The sequence below is a fragment of the Pelodiscus sinensis genome, chromosome 17, assembly GCF_049634645.1.
Source record: "Pelodiscus sinensis isolate JC-2024 chromosome 17, ASM4963464v1, whole genome shotgun sequence".
Classification (NCBI taxonomy): Eukaryota; Metazoa; Chordata; order Testudines; family Trionychidae; genus Pelodiscus; species Pelodiscus sinensis.
In genome coordinates this window covers 27,231,497-27,255,362 of record NC_134727.1, presented here as the reverse complement: position 1 = coordinate 27,255,362, position 23,866 = coordinate 27,231,497, and the positions used below count along the sequence as shown (strand labels likewise).

General features: G+C 41.3%; 1 protein-coding gene across 2 annotated transcripts in view; it reads left to right on the top strand.

Annotated features, from left to right (window-relative positions):
- Window positions 1-23,866, top strand: part of FSTL4 (follistatin like 4) — a 600,213-nt gene that overhangs the window by 59,179 nt on the left and 517,168 nt on the right. For both annotated transcript variants that reach the window (XM_075900372.1, XM_075900373.1), the window contains exon 3: window positions 11,649-11,682. In XM_075900372.1, coding sequence (XP_075756487.1) covers window positions 11,649-11,682 — 34 coding nt within the window. The remainder of the gene's footprint in view (window positions 1-11,648; window positions 11,683-23,866) is intronic.

Below are 23,866 nucleotides of genomic sequence, written 5' to 3'. Positions count from 1 at the left end.
TAAAATATTCGAGGCGGCTTACAAAATGTTTAAAACACAGTATATTTATATAATTTAATTAATTAATTAATTAAAATATGAGACACCCCCCCCGGGAGACACAAAACCTGCTAAGACATCTCGAGAGGAGGGGGACACAGACTCAAACACAAATAAAAGCACAAGTACAAAGGGTGGCTTTAGCCTGAAACAATGCTAGCCAGATAAATATCCCGGGGCAGAGAATTCCACAGCCTGGGAGTAAAAGCTGAGAAGGCCCTGCTCTGCATAAATGTTAATCTTATCTCCACAAGTGGAGGAACACAGAGCAGAGCCTCCCCAGCTGACCTCAATCCCTGGGAAGGTTCATCTGGGAGAAGACGGTCCTTCAGATACCCCAGACCCAACCCATTATAATCAAAACGTTAAATTGTGAGGCATTCTGGACCAGTTGAAGTTTCCGAAGGCTCTCCAGAGGTTGCCCCACCTAAAGCACATTGCAATAATCCAATCAGGATGTAACAAGAGCATGGATCACTGTGGCCAAGTCATGCTTATTCAGGAAGGGTCGCAGCTTGCAGATCAGCCAATGCTGCTTAAAAGCACTCCTGGCTTTTAGTGAATAGTCAGTGGTTTTGCCTCTTCAGATGATAGACTTTATTGGGACGGTCATGGCTTGACCTCAACTGAAGCACTACTTCCTTTCCCCCGATTTCAGACTACACATGACCTTTATGTATCCCTGAAGGGTCATATGAAGACTGTAAGGAATTGCCTTATAAGCCGAATGCAGGGGTTCTGACAGCCTCCGTTGGCCCCTGAGCAAGGGAGGTTCTGGCTTTGCACCCCTGAAGGAGTAGGCCTTGAACAGAAGTGGGCCTTGAACAGGCCTGGAGCCTGCTGTGCGACGCCCTCTTCCCATAGCACTGCCTGGAGCGTGATGCATGGTGCTCCAGTGGTAATTTAAAGGAATTGGGGATCTGGCCATTACCCCTCCCACCCTGCCCTCATTGGCAAACCTGGCCACATGGCTGCATGTACTTATGTTTCCCTTCATATCAGGCTGCATCTCAGAGTGTTTGGAGTTTGTCTCATATCTGTCAATCACTCCCACATCCACCACCTGAACAAATATCTGGGAAGTTTTTAGGCTCCAGGACTGTGAACTGTGTATGAGACTTGGTTACACATAAACGTTCTTGAGTGAAGAATGACTGGTTATACATGTCAGCAGTTCCTGGCTCATATTGAGGGCAAAACAATCCAGGAGTTTGCCAACAGTACCACAGTTGTGTTTTAAGAGAACAAAGAAGGGAATGCCAGGTCAGACAACCTCTGCCAGGAGACAGTCTAGTTGTGGAACTTTGAGTTCAGAGTTTGGTTACTCTCAGGGTACATCACTTGCTGGGGCATTCAAAATTGTCAGGCAGATTGTCTGAGTGGGTCCTTCAACATTTTTTTCTCCCTTCCTCCCCCCTCCCCTTATTTATTCTTGAATCTGGACTTTTAATGCTCCAGTCATCGGAAGAAGTGAGTTGTACCTACAAAAGCTCATGATACCATCTACATGTTTTGTTAGTCTTTAAGGTGCTGCTAGACCATTTGTTGTTTAAGTTTTTCCAGTTACAGACTAACTTAGCTACCCCCTCTGAAATTCTTCAACGAGTCATTTTAGTTTGTTTTCCCATGGAGATTTTTCCACTGAAGCATCTGTTTGCAATTCAACCTAACAGAAAGTATCTCCACTTCTGTTCCAGGGTGAGTCATAATCCTGAATCAATATCCAATGTTTACCCATTTCTGTGGGACAAGGACCTGTTTGTGTGCACTTCTATCAGTGACTCTAATTCTCAAGAGTCATTCTCAAACCTAAACTAGATTGTGGCAGAATGATCTCCAGAACATCAGCCTAGACAAGACAGCCGTAGTATTCAGACTCATGTAACCTGTTGACTCGAGAACCTGTGATGTTAGTAATAACCAGAGATTTCATCACAGAGAACCATACCTGGGCACTGTACTCGAATCCTCAAATGCTGACTGTCATGACCTTGTTCATCACTGGTAAAATGCAGAGCAGGCTCACTGCTCAGCGGCAGTCTGGAATGTTTTCTTTAACAGCAGAAAACCTCTCACAAAAGCTGCTTACCTATGTAAGTGGAAATGGTTCTTTGTCTGGGCAGCCCATCCTATGTCACTTACTCAGACATTGTAGATTACCTCTTACATGTTAAGGAGTCAGATGTATCCCTTAGGTCCCTTAGTGTGCATCTAATAACTATCTCAGTGTTTCTCCCTCAAATCAATGACTGTTTTTATTCATCCTATCACAACCTGAAAGGACTAGGTAGATTGTGTCTATCAGGGATTCAGGACCATTATGGGATTGGAATTCAGTGTTGAATGCTCTCATAGACCTTTCTTTCATAGCTTTTGTATCATCTTTGCTTCTGTACCTTTTAGCAAAGGTAGGGTTTTGTTTTGTTTTGTTTACTTTCCTTTTTTGTGGCCATCACCTCCTCTGGGAGATGGGAAAAGTGAGTGCATTGGTCACAGATCTGCCGTACATACCTTTCTACAAGGATAAAGTTTGGTTTGGACCACACTCTAAGGATACAGCTAAACTACATCCCTTTCTTGATAAAGAATTGTAAATTAGATGTATTTGTATTGTAAATGAAGGTGGGATTTGAATTTCCCGTGCTTCATTTACATAATGGTGGCTGTGGCTTTTTTTTTAAAATGAAGCACGGGAAATTCAAATCCTGGCTTAATTTACAATTTTGGTACATCTAATTTACATCCCTTTATCAAAAAAGGGATGTAGTTTAGATGTACCCTAAATTGTCACCTGAAAAAGTTTGTATAACTGCCAATTTTCATGAAGTTTTCGCATCCTAATACTTCCTTATCTTAAAACTCACTTGCTTTTAATGGAGATTGTTCAATTACTGGAGAGTATATAATGTGATAGCCAGGAGCAATCGTTCATTAGCTTTCATATAATCTGCATATTAAGTGTGCTCCTAACCAGTAGTCACCAACCAGTAGATCAGGATCTACTGGTAGATCGATAGCCTCTTAGCCAAACTAGTCAGGATCAGCTGTTAGAGGCTCCAAGTACCAGCACTTCAGCTGCCTCTTTCCACCACTGCTGTGCTGTTCCTGCCCTCTGTCTTGGAGCTGCCCCCCCAGGATCCTCCTGCTTCTTCTTCAGGGTGGGGAGGCAGAAAAAAGGGGACATTCTCAGGGTGGCCCCCTCCTCCCATCCCTGTGTCCCATCTCCACAAAGTGAGCAAGGTGGAACCTTGGAGAAGGGTCAGGATGGGGCCAGGCCTCAAAGAAGGGGTGGGGAAGGAAGTGGGACAAGGGTATTTGGGTCTGAGGTAGATCCTGGACTGACTTAAATTCAAATAGTAATCTTGTGCTTAAAAAGGTTGGAGACCACTTACCTAAGCATTCAGTACAGGCCCTTTGATCTAATGTAGCATCACATACATAATATAAAGGTAATTACAGAGTTACAGGATATGGGAAAAAATAACAATAGCAGGTTAATATAGTTACATTAGTGCACATCAAACAGGATGTAGCTAGATGAAGATAAATACAATTTTCATTTATTTTAACAATTGAGTTGTCCAGATACAAAATAGTATTTTTAACATGCCTTTGAAGTTCAAACACCAGTGAATTGCACAAGGGCTCTGATCTTAGCTGTTACCATCACATCCCAATTTACCTGTTTTCCTTAAAGCACCACTTCTGAAAGCCACATTGCATTTGTGAGTACTTGCAGAAAAACAAAAGTAGAGTAATTATAAGAAAATAGAGTTTTAACTAGAAATGAGAGAAAAGTGATAGAGAAAAATGGTTACAGCATAAAACAAAACAATAAAATGCAAATCTGGTTGTACACTTATCCAGTTGCAGAACTGGCTGGTTTCACAAGGGCGAAAAATCAAATATTCATGAAAGTCCCCTGCTCCTTAAGGGGTTTCCTCAGTGAATGAATACTGGGTGCATTCCCTACTCTCTGTTATACTGAGACAACCTTTTGCATTCGTTCATAGCCATGGAAATCTCCTGCTGGCTATCATGTTCCTTTTCACCTCCTAGTGGTTTTAATCATTTGCAAATGTCTTTGATGGTTTTCCATTGGCTGTTCAGGGTGTAGCAAAGCTAGACAATAGAACTTTGCACTACATCAGCAGCTGACTAGAGAGGAGTAATAAATCTTGTTACTTGAATGAGTCGTCTCCAATGCACTTTACCCTCGTGACAAATTGCTACTCTAAATCCAAAAAGTGTATGTTCAACTTTAATACATCACTCCTAATATATATTATCTTTCCTACTTCTTGAAATCATAGAAGCATAGACTACTAGAACTGGAAGGGACCTTGAGAGGTCACTGAATCCAGTCCCCTGCCCTCACCAGGACCAAGCACCATCTAGATCATCCCTGACAGATGCCTATCTAACGTGCTTTTGAATATCTCCAGAGATGGAGATTCCACAACCTCCATAGGCAATTTATTCCAGTGTTTAACCACTGTAACAGATAGGAAGTTTTTCCAAATGTCCAGCCTAAACCTCCCTTGCTGCAATTTAAAACCATTGCTTCTTGACCTATCCTCAAAGGCCACGGAGAACAATTTTTCTCCTTCCTCCTTTTGACACCCTTTTAAATACTTGAAAACTGCTGTCATGTCCCCTCTGTCCTTTCTTTTCTAAACTAAACAAGACTGATTTTTTCAGTCTTTCTTCATAGCTCATGTTTTCTAGACCTTTAATCATTTTTGTTGAACTTCTCTGGACCCTCTCTAATTTCTCCACATCTTTCTTGAAATGTGGTACACAGAACTGGACACAGTACTCCAACTGAAGCCTAATCAGTGCAGAGTAGAGCAGAAGAATTATTTCTCTTGTTTTTTTACTCACAGCACTCCTGTTAATGCATCCCAGAATGATGTTTGCTTGTATTGCAACAGTGTGCACACTGTTGACTCATATTTAGTTTGTGCTCCATGAGATCCCTTTCAGCAGAACTCTTCCTACACAGTCGCTTCCCATTCTGCATGTGTGAAACTGATTGTTCCTTCCCAAGTGGAATACTTTACATTTGTCCGTATTAAACTTCATCCTGTTTACCTCAGACCATTTCTCCAGTTTATCCAGATCATTTCGAATTTTGACCCCATCCTCCCAAGCACTTGCAACTCCTCCCAGCTTGGTATCATCTGAACTTAATAACTGTACTCTATCTGCCATCATCTAAATTGTTGATGAAGATATTGAACAGAACCGGCCCCAAAACAGACCCCTGTGAAACCCTTCGTGTTATGCCCTTCCAGCATCATTGCAAACCATTAATAACTAACCTCTTAGAATGGTTATCCTGCATAACAGGTTGGATAACCATCCACCTTACAGTAGCCCCATCTAGGTTGTATTTCCCTAGTTTATTGATAAGAAGGTTATGCAAGACCGTTTCAAATGCCTTACTAAAATCTAGGTATACCACATCCACAGCTTCTCCCTTATCCACAAGACTTGTTATCATATCAAAGAAAACTGTCAGATTGGTTTGACATGATTTGTTCTTTACAAATCCATGCTGGATGTTACTTATCACCTTATTATCTTCCAGATGTTTGCAGATGAATTCTTTAATTACTTGCTCCTGGCACAGAAGTTAAACTGACTGTTCTATAGTTTTCTGGGTTGTTCTTATTTCCCTTTTTATAGATGGGCACTATATTTGCCCTTTTCCAGTCTTCTGGAATCTCTCCCAACTTCCATTATTTTTCAAAGATGACAGCTGTAGGCTCAGATATCTCCTCTATCAGTTCCTTGAGTAGTCTAGGATGCATTTCATCAGGGCCTGGTGACTTGCAGACATCCAACTTTTATATGTAATTTTTAACTTGTTCTTTTTTTATTTTAACTTCTAAACCTACCCCATTTCCACTACTACTCACTATGTTAGGCATCCTGTCACCATCAATCTTCTTGACAAAAACCAAAAGAAATAAGTCATTAAGCACCTCTGCCATTTCCAGGTTTCCTATTAGTTTCTCCCTCTTCACTGAACAATGGGCCTACCCTATTATTGGTCTTCCTCTTGCTTCTAATATATTTGTAGAATGTCTTCTTTGTTACCCTTTATGTCTCTAGCTAGATTAAGCTAGTTTTGTGCCTTTGCCTTTCTAATCTTGCCCCTGCAAACTTGCATTATTTGCTTATATTCATCCTTTTAAAATTTGACCTAGTTTCCACTTTTGATATGACTTCTTTTTTGTTTTTAGATCATGTAAGATCTCCTGGTTAAGCCAAGGTGGTCTCTTGCCATATTTTCTCTCTTTCCTACACAGTGGCATAGTTTGCTTGTGGGCGCTTGCTAATGTCCCTTTGAAAAACTGCCAGCTCTCTTCAGTTGTTTTCCCCCTTAGTCTTGCTTCCCATGAAACCTTACCTAGCAGCTCTTTGAATTTACTAAAATCTGCCTTCCTGAAATCCATTGTCTCTATTTTGCTGTTCTCCCTTTTACCATTCCTTAGAATCATTAACTCTATGATTTCATGATCACTTTCTCCCAATCTGCCTTCCACTTTCAGATTTTCAACCAGTTCTTCCCTATTTGTTAAAATCTAGAACAGTCTCCCCTCAGTAGTTTTCTCAACCTTCTGAAATAAAATAACTGTCTCCAATGCAGTCCAAGAACTTGCTGGGTTGTCTGTGCCCTGCTATGTTAGTTTCCCAACACATGTCTGGGTAATTGAAGTCCCCTATCACCACCAAATCCTGTACTTTGGATGGTTTTGTTAGTTGTTTTAAAAAAGCCTCCTCCATCTCTTCTGCCTGGGTAGGTGGTCTAAGGTAAACCCATAGCATGATATCACCCTTGTTTTTTACCCCTTTTAATCTGAACCAGAGACTCTCAACAAGTCTGTCTCTTATGTCCATCGCAATCTCAGTCCAAGTCTACGCATTTTTAATATGCAAGACAACACTTCCTCCTTTTTGTCCCTGCTTATCCTTCCTGAGGAAGCTGTACCCTTCAATAACAATATTCCAGCCATGTGTATTATCCCACGAAGTCTCTGTGATACCAACTATGTCATAGTTGTGTTTGTTTATTAGCACTTCAAGTTCTTCTTGCTTCCTTCCCATACTTCTTGCATTTGTATATAGGCATTTAAGATATTGATTTGATTTTTGCCCCCAGTACTGCCTTGTTCACCTTTATCTCTGCTATTATAACCCATGCTCCCTCCCATTTCTGACCTATCTCCTAGGTCTCTATATTTTTCATTTCTTGTGGGCTTTGGTCATCTGCCCCTGTTGAACTTAGTTTAAAGTCAACCGCAGTTTAAATGATTGAATCTTGACAAGTGATGTGCCTTCTGTAAAGACTTTACTGTTACTCTTAATGAATAAATATCCTGCAAGATGAGATTGTCGGATCTGAGGTGACAGTTGTTGACAATGACCCTTTACTAAGCCACATGGGTGCCAGCTGAGTTTGTCTCCATATATTACGTGTATATGTATACGTGACTTATCTGGTGTTGTTCGGGTCCCTAACTCAAATAATGTTTGTTTTTTGGAAAATAAAATGAAAATGTATGTGCTTCATTTTAATCCATTGCTCTGGGATGATGGGTTCAAAATGCAAGACAGCCCCAGGGATACAGGACTACCTCAGCCCTCTCTCATGGCAGCAGCTTGGTGCCAGGTGAGAAGCACATCTCTAAGGCCCCTGCAGCTCCAGCAAGCACAGCTTGTGAGGGGTGCATGCCCCCTTGCTAGGGCAGGTCCAGGTTTGTCTGTCACCTGCAGTCCCCGGGCAGAGTGAGTAATGCAGAAAACTGTGCACTTTCCCTTTGCTTTCTGATTAAGGGAAACACCTAGTAATGTTCCTGTACAAATCAGAGGGGAGCTTCAGGCCTGCTGTTCTCTATAAAGGGCACCTGGAATGTGGGGGCCTTGAGGTTGGGGCAGTACCAAACTGGGCTGGGGGTGTCCCTAGCCACCTCCTTTCACCTGGCTGGTGATTCTGCTTCTTTTCTGTATGGTTTAATGAGAAGCAATCCCATTCCAGGCACATCCCATTTGCCTGGCACAACCAAACCCTTACTTTGCTTTAAGTTCTGATAAGAGGAAGCTGCATAGTGAAATGGTGGTTCTAGCTCTCATGGTTTAGGAGGAGTTCTTGAACAAACAGACTTATAGACAGATAGATGGACTCACAAGCGCGCACACACACACACACTCCATAATATATACATATTGGCTTTGACTGTGCCCTTTCTGTGAACACATGGTTTATTTCTCCATAGAGGATGGAGAAATTTGGGCCCACTAAAAGGTGCTTTCTCTCACTAAGTTAATAGGCAAATATGGAAGTAGAGATGGCTCAAACTCAGGACTTGGATTCAATCTGAGAGGCTAGCTAATGTGGCGTTGTCCTTATGTCAGGGTCTCCAGCCCTGGAGCAGCTTGCATGGCAATGCTCCCTGATGGCCTGCCAGTTGATTTGGCAGGGAATCCAGTCTGTGACTCAGTTTGTTACCTGACTATCAGGTTCTGGTTCAACAAATCAGCATTTACCAAAGAACCCTGCTTTTGTCAAATTTCCAACCACCTGTACTTTGAACTACAGCTGGAACTCTTTCATGTGGCTCTCTCTGATCTGGCAACATCCGTGGTCCGGCTTGATTTTAGCAAGCTAGATGTCAATTTATCATGGGTGTGGCCAGGTTTTCCATTATCCCATAAAGTTTGTTTACAGCCATCAGTCCTGGCTCTCAGGGTGTGTCTATACTGGGAAGTTATTTTGAAATAACCCCCCTTATTTTAAAATAACAAGGTGAGCATGCACACCACCAAGCCTGTTATTTCTAAATAATTACTTTGCTTGTGAAGAGGAATAAACTTATTTTGAAATAATAACTCCCAAAATAACTATTTCAAAATAACCTGGTAGTGTAAAAACAGCCTCATTGTTCTGTGGTGTTTAGTTCTAATGTCTTCTAAGAGCCCAGTAGGCAGTGGAAGTGTTAGTAATAGGGTTGCCAGGTGTCCGGTTTTCTACCGGAAAGTCCAGTATTTGTGTGCTCTGTCCAGTAGAAAAATTTAGAAAATACCGGACATGCGCAATGTCCAATATATTCTGAATTTCTGGCTGGGTGCTGGACGGAAGCCTGGCGGGGGCAGGGGAGTTACTGGGAGGCAGGGCCGCAATTGGCGCTGGGAGTCCTGTGGTCACCTGCAAAAACCAGGCAGGATGGGGGCAGTGGCTGGGACTCCCAGCCACTCCCCCCGCCCAGCTTCTGCACACAACCAGAGGCTCCCAGTGCCAATCGTGGCCCCGCCTCTCAGCTGGGAGCCTCTGGTTGCGTGCAGAAGCCGGGCAGGGGGAGTGGCTCCCAGACACTCCCCCACCCCCACCTGGCTTCTACTAGCAACTAGACGGAGTGCCTGCCAGGGGCGCGGCCTGTTGGACTCCGGCTGCGGCCTGTGGCTGCACCCTACCCCCCACCAGCTCTGCTTCCTGCCCCCCTTCCTCCAGTTCCCCCTTCTCCCATCCAGCCCCTCCGGATCCCGATCCACCCCCCCCCCCCGCCAGCCCCATCTTCCTCCCGGCCAGACCTCCCCCCCTGCCCATGATCAAGTGTGTCCGTTTTTTTGGGGGGGGTCTACATGGTAACCCTAGTTAGTAATACTGCTAGACAATATTGATCTCCCATGCTATGGCAAATTCTCTGGCTTGGTACCTGTCAGGTCCCTAAGGTGTCAGAATAGAGAGGTTCAACCTATATTAAATGCATAAGACAGAAGAAGACAAGATATAATTGTAACCGTCCCCTTAAAGGCCACCCCGAGTCTGGGTGGGTAGTCGTCCTATATGAGAGATTTACTCTACGGTTGGCTTCCTAGCCATGGCGTATTTCACGTATTTTAGGCGTGCTCCGAGCCTACGCGGATCTCAGGGGACAGGGAAGGGGGCTCCGGCCCTCCCTCTCTCCGAGCCCCGACCCAGGGCCCTAAGACTGGGACGTGCATCCCTTGTCAGTGGAGGGGGTCAAGATCCCCCAAACCCTCCACCCGTGGGGTTCGTGGCCCCGCCCTGGGTCCCTTCTTCCCGGTCGGTCCTCCTGGCTGCAGCTGCGGCCCTTTTGAATTCCCCGCCGCTCGGCGTCTTGAGCCGATATCACTTCTGCGTCCGTGGCCCCGCCCTCCATGGCGTCCCGGCCGACGATCCCACTGATGTCACAGGGAGACGCCGGACAGCGCTGCGGGCTGCCGGCCGCGCCGTCGCTCGGCGCGGTTCCCTGGCTCTTGGAGGCGCGCCCCCAGACGCCTAATCCCCACTTTGGACTTTCGCCCCTTGCCTCGGGGTACGTCCCAGTGCGGGGTAGAGCGGGGGGCCTGCTTGCCTCGTCACATAATCCACATACCTTCTGGGTGTATTGTACTGTCCCACCTAGTAGTACTGAGATCAATTTGGTTGCGTCCACACATCAGGGCTAAACTCGAAATAATCTATGCAACTTGAGCTATGCTACTTGAGCTACAACTTGGTGCGGTCTACACAGCACTTATTTTGAAATAGATTACTCTTCTCCCAACTTGACCTATTCCTCTTACAACGAGGTTTACAGAAGGCAGAGTAAGACTCCCAGTATTCTGAATTTATTTTGAAATAATGGGCTTGTGTAGATGTGCACTATGTTGTTTCAGAATACCTGATGTTATTCCAAAATAATGCTGCTGTGTAGACATAGCCTTACAGAAAGAGAATGAGTCTGCTCTACAGCCTTAGCTAAGAATCAATGGGCCTGATTCTGCAGCCCTTACTCAGGCAGGTAGTCCCATTGTGGTCAGTGAGGCTATTAACAAAGTCCTACTCAGTGTTACTAAAGGATATAGCTTGTGATTTTCTCTCAGAGTCTCCCCCCGTCCCTCCCCTAGTCCCTCACTCTCAAGTACTGATTGTTACGGGTGGTATTTTATTTGGAAATGTTCATGAAAATGTTTTCATGTACCCATGAATGATTAGCTCCACTTTAAATTAGGTGGCCTGATATACATGTCTTTTTGGTTGAGATTCAAGTGATGGCATATAGTCTTTTGGTGAGTGTTGTGTACACATCAAATTAATTCTTTTTTTAAAAAAAGCTTGCTTTACTTGAAATGGCAGTAATTAATGTTTTTCAAAAGATGCCGTTGACAGCACTGATCCTACAAAGACTTAAGCACATATTATCTCGAAACATGAGTAATGCCATCAATTCATCTGAGCTTATTTACTTCCTCAAAATGAAGCCTTTAAGTCTTTGCAGGGTTGGTATCTAGTTTACAAATAAAATCCAAAATAGTTAATATAACAAAATCCCATCAAACCGCCATCACCCAGAAGGGGAAAATTTGATTTGAATTAAGGTTTTATGCTTTTTACTATGATTGATCAAAAGTGATGATTCTGACGGATAATCTACTGATCCATTAAATACTTAAAGTTGTAGCTGTTTAGTTATTGTGTAGAGACTAAGCACTTCACTGTGACAGGGACAGGGACTATGTTTCAGTGGGTCTGTGTATGTTACCTATGAATTATTTTTGTATACTTCATAACAAAAAAATTCTCTTTTTCCTTGTAGGAATCCAGGAGCTTTGAAGTCACAAGAAGAAAAGGTAGGAAAAATATAGGTTTATTTTTTCCCCCTTTGTTGAGTGATCTTGAGGTAACATGTTGAAACAAATGTGAACCTACAAACTCGAAAGAAGCTACTCTTGTCCAAATTTTCAAGAGCCTGCTTCATAACATTTGTGTGTCAGATATTATAAATTGAGCCTCCAGATGTTTTCATGGAAAAATAATTCAGTGCAAGGTAGCATGACATAGTCTTGGGGATGTGTGAGATTTTTTTTTCTTTCCTCCTAGTGCCACTTAATTAAAAACACTAGCTGACTAGGGATTCAGGCTAACACATTGAAATCTGTTAGGGAGAAATAAGAATTACTTGGCCCAAATCCACTACAGTTGGTGCTCTGAGAATCTCCATTGCAGGAAGGCACTGTCAGTATTTCACGTACTCCTGTAAGGCAGCCTTGAAAATAACAAAGCTAGGCATTGATCACGAGCTTGTTGTGGACATCATCTTTATGAATAATTAGGGTACATCAATATCCATTGTCATATAAGCTAACACAAAGGTACCACATATATACACAGTAGCTCTCTGTAATGCTTTTTATCTATTCAATTAAATGTACTTTAAATTCTATGAAGAAATCCCATTATATTTCATTGAAATGAAATTGAAAATACTGTTATCCTTGTTCACCACATAACTTGCCATTTTAATGTATTTCTCAAAAAGTTATTTGCACATAGTGTTGGCTTTTTTTTTTTTTACTAAAATCGGGATGCTAAAATATTCCCCATGTGACTAGGTGGAAGCAACCCATAAACTAATAGGTTAGTGGGGGTTTGGAATAATAAAGGAAGGAGGATGTTTTGTAAATATTGCCTAGGGAGATGGCCCAGCTGTACAAGAGAAGAAGAGAAAATTGTATGTTTGGTGTGAGAAAGATTAGAAGTAAAGATGGAACATGTGATGCTCTGACTTCCTTGTACTGCCAAAATTGCAATCTCTCTTTTTGGTTCAGGATTTGGCCAGAGGTGTGCTACTAAATTACATACAACAGAGCAGCATTAGATCTGGGAGTAGGTTTCTTACTGTAATTGATGAAGTCGCTCTACACAAATGTTTTTAAAACCAACATTTTGCCTGAACTGGTAACATCACTGGAAACCACAAGGGACATAGAGCGCAGCCAGTTTAATTCCATTCTTGTCAGCTGCCACTCCAGACCATCAGCAACATGGTATGATTGCTTTGTGAATGAAGAACATCCATGGTTTAAAAAAGAGAGGGAGAATACCATCAGGAAGTACTGATTGCTAGTCACTGGATATTTTAACATGCATCCAAAAGTACGTGAGGACAGCCACTGGCAATAGACTACAGGAAAGAAGAGGGTGATAGAGGTTGTCACAATCAAATGGGTAATAATAGCGACAGCAATTAGAAAGTTTGTTCAAAGGTATGTAAATGTTAAATAAGAGTCATGTTAGTGTGCTGCTAGATGAGCTCAGATCCCACTTCTTAAAATGGTTTTGAATTAACAACTAATTGGCAGCTGTCTCTAGCAGCTCTTTTATTGTTCTAGACAGATGGATAAAAATCAGCTATCAGAGAACTCATTCTGTTTATCATTAATTTTGATTTTGTTTAGCAGATGTTTTCTGGATCACTCAGTCACCTGTCTAACCTGTTTTGGTATAATGTGAAGTGGGTAACAGCCATCCATTAAACAGATTAATAAATTCCCTAATTTCATGTTGGTAGCTTCTATAATTGCTATAGACATACAGAATTCCGAGAAGTAGGCTGTAAACCATCATGGTTTTTATTGCATCTAGGATAATAAAAGGCCAATTTAAAATGTATGTTGCCATCTGGGCAAATACTGAGCTCTTTTTTTTCCTTTGCAGTAGGTTTGTTTAAGGAGCTCTGCAGGTTCCCAAAGCAGTAAGTCAACCTGAGAAAGCAGAGAGACTTTATTATGTATCCTTGTTACATGACCATTGTTAAAGGAGAAATTTGACTGTCTGAGGTGCCTGGACTATCAAAAATTAACTTGCTCCTCTTTTTAAAAAAAAAATCAAGATACTAAGATGCACCAAATACCTATAAATCTTAGCTGAAACAAAAAACAGGACTATGTAGCACTTTAAAGACTAACAAGATGGTTTATTAGGTGATGAGCTTTCGTGGGCCAGCCCCTCTTCCTCAGATCAAATAGTGGAAGAAAATTGTCACAACCATATATACCAAAGGATACAATTAAAAAAATGAACACATATAAAAAGGACAAATCAAATTTCAGAACAGAAGGGGGGTGGGAGGGGAAGGTAAATGTCTGTGAGCTAATGAAATTAGAGGTGAGAATTGGGGAAGCTATCTTTGTAATGGGTAAGACAATTAAAGTCTTTATTCGAACTTAGGCGTAAAGTGTCGAATTTAAGCATGAATGACAGTTCAGAGGATTCTCTTTCAAGTGTAGTCTTAAAAGGCCTTTGAAGCAGGATGCAGGTAATCAAGTTCCCCCTTCTGTTCTGAAATTTGATTTGTCCTTTTCATATGTGTTCATTTTTTTAATTGTATCCTTTGGTATATATGGTTGTGACAATTTTCTTCCACTATTTGATCTGAGGAAGTGGGTCTGGCCCACAAAAGCTCATCACCTAATAAACTTGTTAGTCTTTAAAGTGCTACATAGTCCTGTTTTTTGTTTCAGCTACACCAGACTAACACGGCTACATTTCTATCACTATAAATATTAGGTGGTTGAAGTCACTTGAGTAGGAACTTTCTAATGTCCACACCATTTGCTTAACTCGGCTTCTGCTGAAGTCAATGGTAGTTTACTATTGATTTAAGTGGGACCAAAATTACTCTAACACTGAGCACTTTTGAAAATCTCAGATTAGACAGATGGAGGTTTTACATAATTCTGTCAGACAGCTGAAGATATTTACTCCGAATTACTTCACAACTCATTGATTATCATTAGTATAACCACATTTCCTGTTCCACTGTTGTTTATCCATATAAATAGAAGGTTCCAAAATGTAGTGTCAAGAAGGTGGCCCAAACAAAGCTGTCTGTTCTCTTGACTAACAGTTTTGTGCCTTCCTAGTCAGTGCTGAATATGAGATCCCATAAAACAAATTTGAGGTCTTGTGCTTTGAAATTAACTTCTTATAAAACCCTGTATTACTATTGTTCTTTTTAAAATTCAGCCCAACCAGCAGCACAGAAATTAAGAACTGAATGTTACCATGAATGGCAGATTATATATTATCTGATCGCAGAGAAATGTGAAAGGGTTTTCTAACCTCGATGGAGATTTTTTATTCAGTGATTCCACATATTTTATTCAATGGATTCCTTTCCTGAAAATCCTTCAGTTGTTCCTGAATAAAACATTTAGTTCTGTAATATTGTTTGTAAAACAATGAGGAAAAGGGGCAATAGAAAAGGACATGAAGAAAGTTAAAAAATATGTAATTTCTGCACCATGCAGACACTTTTATTGTATGTCTCTATGAAGAAATAAGATGATCCAATTTGAGATTTAGGTCTGGCTTATAAAGAGCATTTGTACTGATATAATGGCTTTCATCTGAGGATCTCAAAACTAGAGCTGGCTGGGGGAAAAAGTTTCCTGTTGAAAATTTTAACTTTTTTGGCAAAATATTAAAACTGAAATTTTTGGGCTGAAAACTCTATTTCTACTTTCCACTATGGTTTCCAGTTTTGTTGAGTCTCTGCAGTATATCATGGGAGTCAAATGGTCTGGTGTATCACGTGAGATGTAATACATTGGGGGAGAAGACTCCATAGAGGAGAAGGGGGCATGGATCAACTGAACTACAACTCCAGTGAGGCACCATGGTTGCACAGAAAGACATTTATATGGAACTAAAATGAATTTTTGATTCAGTTCTGTTAAGTAAGGCAAACCTTTAACGTTTTCAAATCGATGGTGGGAAAATTTTCTTGGATCTTAAAGGTACCATTTTTCAACCAAAATCCCCTACATTTTCTGTGGAAAGCAGACTTTTTTTCTGAGGGAAAGTATTCCATTTTGATGGTTGTTGTAAAACAGTTCTGATGGAAATAATTTGCCTAGACTTACTGAAAACTTTTCTACAAACATCAAAGTGTCACTTGTGCCCATTTTTGCACAGGTGCAGGAGAGTAGGTGGAGGAAAGTAGATTTAAAAAAGCCTTCCTTGTTAAATGGGCAGTCTGTGAATTCCTTGAATGTGAAAACTTCTCCAGACTAGCATCAAAGGAAAATTGAGACCGTGATCCAATTCCTATTGAAATCAAAGGGTGTATTTCCATGGGCTGCATTGGGCACTGGATCAGGTCCTAATTGCTATAAAGGAGCAATTCGTTCCTGACCACAGCTGCTCATGGTTTTATGCCTTAAAGTATTCACATTTATTTTCATTTTAATTCTAGTTAATGTAAATGTAGATTAATTTTTATTCATTTTTCTAACCATTATTTGAATTTTACTACATTTTGAAGAAAAGTGATCTGTGTACTGAAAAGTAAATTTACTGAAGAAAATTCTAGAAGTTGAATAAATGTGCCTAAAATATTTTCACATTCTTTATTTTAAATATAGTTAGCTATTCGATTACATGAGTGCAACTCACTTTGACTTCCATGGGAGCTGCACTCGTATGGTAGAAAAGAATTTGGAGAACTGGACTTAAAAAAATGCACATGGGGTGAATAAGGGCATAATTTGACATATTACCTTTTTTTAGCTGAATGTCCCATAGATTTCATTTTAAGGGAGAAGTTGGAACACAATGACTGGTTTATACCCTATTAATAATTGTACATAACCCTCTCTTCTCCTTTGTAGAATAAATAATCCTAATAATTTTAATTTCTTTCGTAACGGGCAAAAGGCTTCCTTACCTTTTGCTCTTCTCCAGACATTTTCTATTTCTAATCTTCTGTATATAACCAAAACTGAGTGCAACACTTGAAATGAGGATGCATTGTTCAGTCACATAATTCTCATTTTCTCTATTGTTCTCTATCCTCTGCTTAATACATCCCAGCATCCTATTCAAAGTGAATTGCCAGACATCTTCACTGAGCAAGATGCAATGTGTGATCAGTGTCTGACCTAGGCCACACATCCATTCTATTTTGCTGTCTGAAAAGCGGACTTCAAAGTGAAACTTACTAATGTCCTCAGTACGTTTAAATTGTTAACTTCCTTGCAAGTACCTTTGTGCTCACTACGGGCTGTACAGGGAAACATACATTTTTAAAATAAATTTGACTTTGAAATCTACTGAACTGTGTAAAAGAGGTGAAATGTGGCCAGAGAACAGCTGGGACAAGAGAACAAATGAGTAGCCAGAGAGGTAAGGGAAAGCAACAGCTCAGGTTGAATACAAAGATGAACTGCAGCACTGAAATGGGAGGGGGAATCCTGAGCTCTGAGAGAATGAGAAGGAAGATGCAGCTGACTAAAAAGAACACACACTGCGGGGCAGACTCAAAAATGGGCTCATGTAATTGGACAAGAAAGGAAGCATTTTATCTGATTGTGAAAGTGTTTGACTGTTTCCAAAGGGCCATTTCCCTGTGAAGAGCAGGAGCATTTGACTTGAGAACAGGAACCTTTACCTTTCAATGTCAATCAGCTATTGCCATGTAATAGGCACGGAGGAATAAATCATACCCACAAGTTCGAATGTGGCTAATTTTGGGGTAAATGTCTATAGAGGTTAGGCCAGACATTCTCAACCTTTTTCTTTCTGAGGCTCCTGCAATGTGTTATCAAAGCTCCATAGCCCATCTGTGCCACAACAATTGTTCTCTGCATATAAAAGCCTGGGCCAGCACTAGAGGGTAGCAAGCAGGGCAATTGCCCGGGGTCACACGCCACAGGGCAACCCTCAAAACTAAGTTATTCAGGCTTATGCTTAGACCCTGGGGCGTGGCTGAGCTGGATTAACATTTTGTGGGCTCGACATATTTGTGAGGCCCCGTGTAGTCTTTATCAGCCCCTTCCGACTGTGGGCCTGGTGTGGCAGTGCTGTGGAATACCCGATACTGAGTCTCATAGGCATTTTTCGTTTTGGTGACACATCTTTGCATGATTGTATGCACTGCTATACCCAGTTTCTCCGCCCCCACTTCTTCTCATTGAGCTGTACACCCATCTGGGCTCACCAGTGTCCACAGGGAGCAGAAATTTCATAGTGGTCAGGGGAAACTCCCCACAGATTTATCTCCTTCCTCATCCACACAGTCTATAGCCATGTCTCCAGGACCACCCTACTTCATCAGTTACTGTATGTGAGCCTGGCCTCTGCTCAATGAAGTTCTACAGGTCAGCACCTACCTGATCAGTTCTGACAGATCCCTGCCCTGGCACTCAGCAAAGTGGAACAATTTTCAGTTTGCGTGATTGGAAGAGATCTGGATCCATATTGTAAGACTGTCCCACACAATGAGGAAAAGTTGAGGTGCCTTTATTGTTCTTTTGTTCCACTCTTTGTTTCTGTGGGGGAAATCATCAATGTGATATTACTGTCTTATTTTTAAAAGAGAAAAATAAATATTCCCCTGGTAATGGTGGTTGAAAAACAGCAACTACAGTCCCAGCACCACCCCCTTTCAGCAGCCATGCAGAGCAAGCCATTCCTCCCCGCTTTCCTGTTGCTAGTGGCCAAGGAATGCTGTGAAATGTGGTACCTTCCCTGCTCCAGGGATCTGGCCAAGGAACTACAGCTCCCAGAGTACCTTGGACTCCGCATCATGCCCTGCTGGCTCCCACTGCCCAGCGCATCAGGGAGGAAGGGAAAGAAATGGGGCCCTTCTGAGCTCAAGACTAGTGCCAGGGAACAATTGGCACAGTGGTAAATCTACCACTGGTTGGTGAGGCTCAGGGTCCTGGGTTTCATCCCTGCATGGCAAGATTAGACTTTCTGCCCTGGTCCCCAGTGAGACTAAATCTGGTCGTCTTTGTCAGAACCCCTGAAACCTGCTTGTGACTCCCTGTAGCTCCTGGACCCCGGGTTGAGAGTCACCGAGTTAGACCAGGCATGATTTAGCCCAGGGATGGGCAAATACCAGCACACAGACTAGATCCGGTTCACTAGGGTTAGTTTCTGGTAGGCTGTCACTGATGTATTTATCTGCCTCTCTGCAGCTATGGGCACTTGCAGCTCCCGTCGGCCATAGATCGCCATTTCTGGCCAATGGATGCTGCAGGAAGTGGTGTCCTAGTCTGTGCCAATTCCCACAGCTCCCTTTGGCAAGGAATGGTGATCCACCACCAACAGCAGCTGCAAGCACCCTTAACTGCAGAGGCACAGGGAAATATAGCAGCAATGGACCATCATGGGCTAACTCTGGTGAACCACCGCTGTTTTATTGACCAACTTTGATTTAGCCATATTAAAACCTGAAGATTTGTCCCAATCACTTCCCACTTATCCAGTTGGCTTATTATTGTACCCTTTATTGGTTTTCTCAAGTGTTTAGGGTCCAATCCTGACATGCTGTGTCACCTCTTGAGTTTCTGAGTGTCCCTGGGCCCTCCAACTTCAGGGAAGTGGAGGCATTCAGCACTTTAAAGGTTAAATCTGTTAATCTTGAAACTGTGTGATGAGTATAAAATGTGGCCTAAGTATATGGCTAATTATATATTAAGCCTAAAAAGATTAGATCATCAGGATATTTAAAGTATTAAGGTTCCATTGAAGCTAATGGAGCTACACTGATTTACACCAGCTGAGAATCTTGCCCAAAAAATGTAATCAAGGTCTTAATTTGTTTTTATGTTGCTCATATTCATCCATTCAACAAATTAGTGTCAGAAATGCTTTTTAAGTCATCCACCCAAGAAATAATCAAACTGATTTCTTCCACTCTTCATCTAAACAGCTCTATCAAATGAGATGCACGTTGAGACTTTTTCACAGAATTACAACAACAAACTGCCATACATAAGTTTGACTAATGGTTCTGCCTTAATCCCTGCTTAAAAGGTGTTATGAGGCGATCCATGGTAATACTCAGTTTTGCATTCTTCATGTTGCACGGATTTAAAATGAAAGTTAGCTGAGTTTTTCTCATTTTATTCTGTAGGGCTACGTCTATACTACAGGCTTCTTGCATAAGAAACCTTTTGCGTTAAGAGTTTTTGCACAGAAACTTCTTGTTCAAGAGCACGTCCACACCTCAAAGCACATCGCTTTCTTGCACAAGAAAGCTCTGATGGCCATCAGAGCACCTGTGCTTTTTTCCATAGGGATTTCTTGCACAAGAAACCCCTCTGGAGCATCCACACTGGCCTTTTTGCGCAATAGCTATAGCGTTAAAAGCAGTTATGCCTCAGAAAAGGAAGTTTATCTACAGCGGATAAAGCCCTCTGTTCTGTCATTTAACTGCCCATTTAATTGCTCAAGAGTTCATTTGAGGTGTGGTTGCTCCCCAGGTTTATGCGCAAAAACCTTGTAATGTAGATGTAGCCTAGTTGTATAGTCCTTCTTTCAATGATTCTCCACTGTGATAACATAATAAACCAAATTTCCACCTGGTATCAATGTGTATTGCTTCATTGAAGTCTGTTGAGCTACATCAGTTAGGACCAGCAGTGGTGAGGCCCAAGAGTTACATTAACATTAAATTTCCCATCACTTAATAGCAATTCCTAATACCCTAAAAGTGAAATTGTCTCAAAAGTTTAAAAAACCCAATGTAATTAATTTTCCTTCCTTCCACATTTCAATGGTCTGTGAAATATCATGGCTTTTATCCATTTATGGAAGAAATTCCACAGAAAGCAAAGAATGGCAGTTCATGAACTGTTCAGCTATACTTTTATACCAAATGGATCAATGTTTCTCTACCCCTTTCCCTTTCATATCACCAATGTCCAAGAATAGGCTTTAGTTCCTTATGACCTGATCCAAACCCATTACAAGCAGTGAGAGTCATTCTATTGTTTATAGTGGCCTTTGGATCAAGCTTTTACTCCTGATGGCCAAAAGGCAGGAGGTTATCCCAGGCAATGTTTCCCCTAATCTTTTTCATCCATGTGCAGATTTTTTCATCTATGTATAGAATAAATTTTAGGTGCACCGAAGTATATGTGAATGTGCACCATCAGTAGAAACAAAAAACCTAGCTGTGGGGGCTCTACTAATCAGCTGGACAGCATTTTAATCTCTTCTGAGTGGCCAAACAAGCACACAGCTTATAGGGAACACTGATCCCAGGATCTGGATTTCTTGGATTGTTGCTCTGTCTGAGGCCAGCTCTACAAACCATGTTCCATGACAGCAACAGCCTTTTAAAAAAACTATTTAAACAGTAACCAGACATCGAAACTTTTAAACAAAAATGCCTACCTTTTACAAGGTCATAAGGAGGAGAAACTGCATTGTACATTGCTTATTTTGCTAATTTTTAACAATCATTCTCTCTTGGCTTGAAGCAAGAATTCACATCGCTATAAATCTCCAGCTGTTTTTATCATTTCAGATGAATTTTTATCATCTCTGGATGCTTTCAGGGCATGTATTGTCACAAAATTGCAATCTGATTGCCAGGAGAAGGGGAATTGGATGAGGTCACAATAATAATCAAAAGTGAAGTTCACATTTTTTAAAAAATAGACCAGTGCTGTAAAATTACAATATTCAAAATGTATTTCCACTTCTTCCTTCATGTGTGACACCCTTGAAAAGTATGACGCAATGGAGTAATTAGGTTTGAGGTGGTGATGGAGGGAAATGGATGGAAATTAATGAAGGCAAAGACAACTCTCCTACCAGCTGTCAAAGACAATCTTACACTTTTCTGGAGTCAGGATCTTCCTGATGTGAAGAAATGGGGAAGTTAATTACTTTTGTACAAACCTGTATGTAGTGAGAGTTAATTATCACTTGACATATTTCTTGGTTTAAAATGAAAAAGCCTGGGGCAGAGGGAGAGTAAAAGAATCAATTCATTAGGCAGTGTCATGCTCAGTATTAGACAAGACAGCTGATCCTAGATGGATCATTCTTTAGTTGCTTCTGATGCATGCATACATGTGGAATTCTGGACTAGAATGAGCTATCCATAAATGCACCCAAGTGGTCCGCTTCAGTGAATTCAAATTGTTTAAGTGCCATTTTCTAATATAAGCAATGCTAACTCTATTAATAATGGTTGGCTCTCTAATTATTTTTCACTCTGAAAATCTACTCCATTTTTAGTCTGCTCTGGTATTTCCAGTAGTTACAGTAAAATAATTGTAAAAGATGTCCAATTCCCTCATAAAAGCTGTATTTATTGATGAAAATAGCAAGGGGTTATTCCCTGAACTAAATTAACAAATTAACTGATAATTTTCCTCATTTGGATAGCCTGGTTGGGGTGGAGGGAATGGGTAACTTTCCTTGGTCATGAACCTTCATTATTCAGTACTCAAATACTGAACTTTGCTAGTGTCATAAGCTACATAAACCCTCTAGATAAGTTTAAAAAACTTCTTAGACCACAGAAACAAGGCAGCTTCTACAAGCAAACCAACTTTTGGAATGGGGCATGCTGACAAGTCTAAAATTAACATTAGGCTCCTTACTCCCTAGAGGGCAGGAAATATGCATCAGCAGCACCAGAGAGCGGAGAGCTTTTGTCAGTGCTTAGTTTGTCACAAATTAAGCACTGGATTTTGGGGGGAAATTAAATGAGCCCAAATAAGAAATGTTCTCTGGCGTGTGATAAAACAACTTAGGGTATGTTTACACTTGCACCCTAGTTCGAACTATAGTCAATGAAGTGGGGATTTAAATATCCCGCACTTCATTAGCATGATCTTGCCGGCACGCTAGTTAGAATCACAGCCGATTTGAACCAGGAAGTGCGCGCTGGGACACTTTAGTTTGAACCAAACCCCCTGGTTCAAACTCACGTTACTCCTCAAAAAATGAGGAGTTCGAACTAGGGTGCAAGTGTAGACATACCCTAGTTTGAACTAGGGTGCAAGTGTAGACATACCCTTACAGTTTAGTGTATAGATTTTCAGTTGCTGGAAATTACTTTTTTTGCTTGGGAATGGCTGAAAGCAGCTGAATTTTTCCACTTAAATACAGAATGAAATGTACTGGAAACTAAATAAAAAAACCTATCCTGCAGGATTCTTCTCTGGCATGATGAGCTGCTGCACCCACCTTCCTGTTGCCCAGTGAAAATGAGGAACACAGATTGAACATGTAAACAAACATGTTCCTTTTCTCTTGGCTCCTTTCATTGTTTCTGGATGCGAGTAGTCTCATCTCCAAGAAGGATCTTGTTAGGGGACTGTAATATTTAATAAAAACAGCTTCAGAAATCACACTTTTCCACTGGTGTGGAAAACTTAAGGTTGAAAAGGGTCCTAAAAATAAAAAATGTTTCCAGCTCCATGGGGATTGACATGCTTCAGGTGAGACTGATGAAGGAGGCAAGAGGGCATGGGGGACACAGTGCAGGTGATGGTTTTTTAAAAGTATGTCCCTTTTAGGTTACCATTTCCTAAACTTGTACATGCCAGCCATGCTGGAATTTAGTCTGATCTATGAGTTGTTAGAAATGGGAAGCAGACAAATCACAAACACTCAAACCTGCCTGGCATTTGCATGGCATACGTTCCCAGCATTTGATGTCCATGGTTGCCACAGTTGCTCAGCAATATCAGAAATAGAAAAGCAGGTTCAGAAATCTGTTGGCTTCCACTTGACGTTGCAAGTCCAAAATGACAAATTGCAGTCGAGGGAAATTCCTGGATTCAGTTCTGAGTGTTCTGACTGACCAATTGTTTCATATACTTGGAAATATTTTGTCCTCTTTCAAGTGAGCAGCTGAAACACTGATACATTTTTATGCCTGATAGCGCCACATGGGCATTGCGAAGTTGAATCATGAGCTCAAGATGCAAATTGTGAAACAATTTTCATCAGTTTTTGCAGAAGAGCTAATAGTAAATTAAAGATTACGCTGGAGAGACTTTTGGACATAGGCTTTGTTAAAAAGAAGAGTCACAGGCCCAGAGCATGGCAAATTAAGTATGATTGTTGTGTGTGCTAAACTTCAGTGAGACAATTCTCAGGAAATAAGACGGGCATCTCCATCTTTTCACAAAAGATGTACCTTGCACATAGAAAGATACCATTTAACATCTTTTTCTAAATGCTAGGAAGTTTGGAAAGAAAAGCAATCTCTTAGCA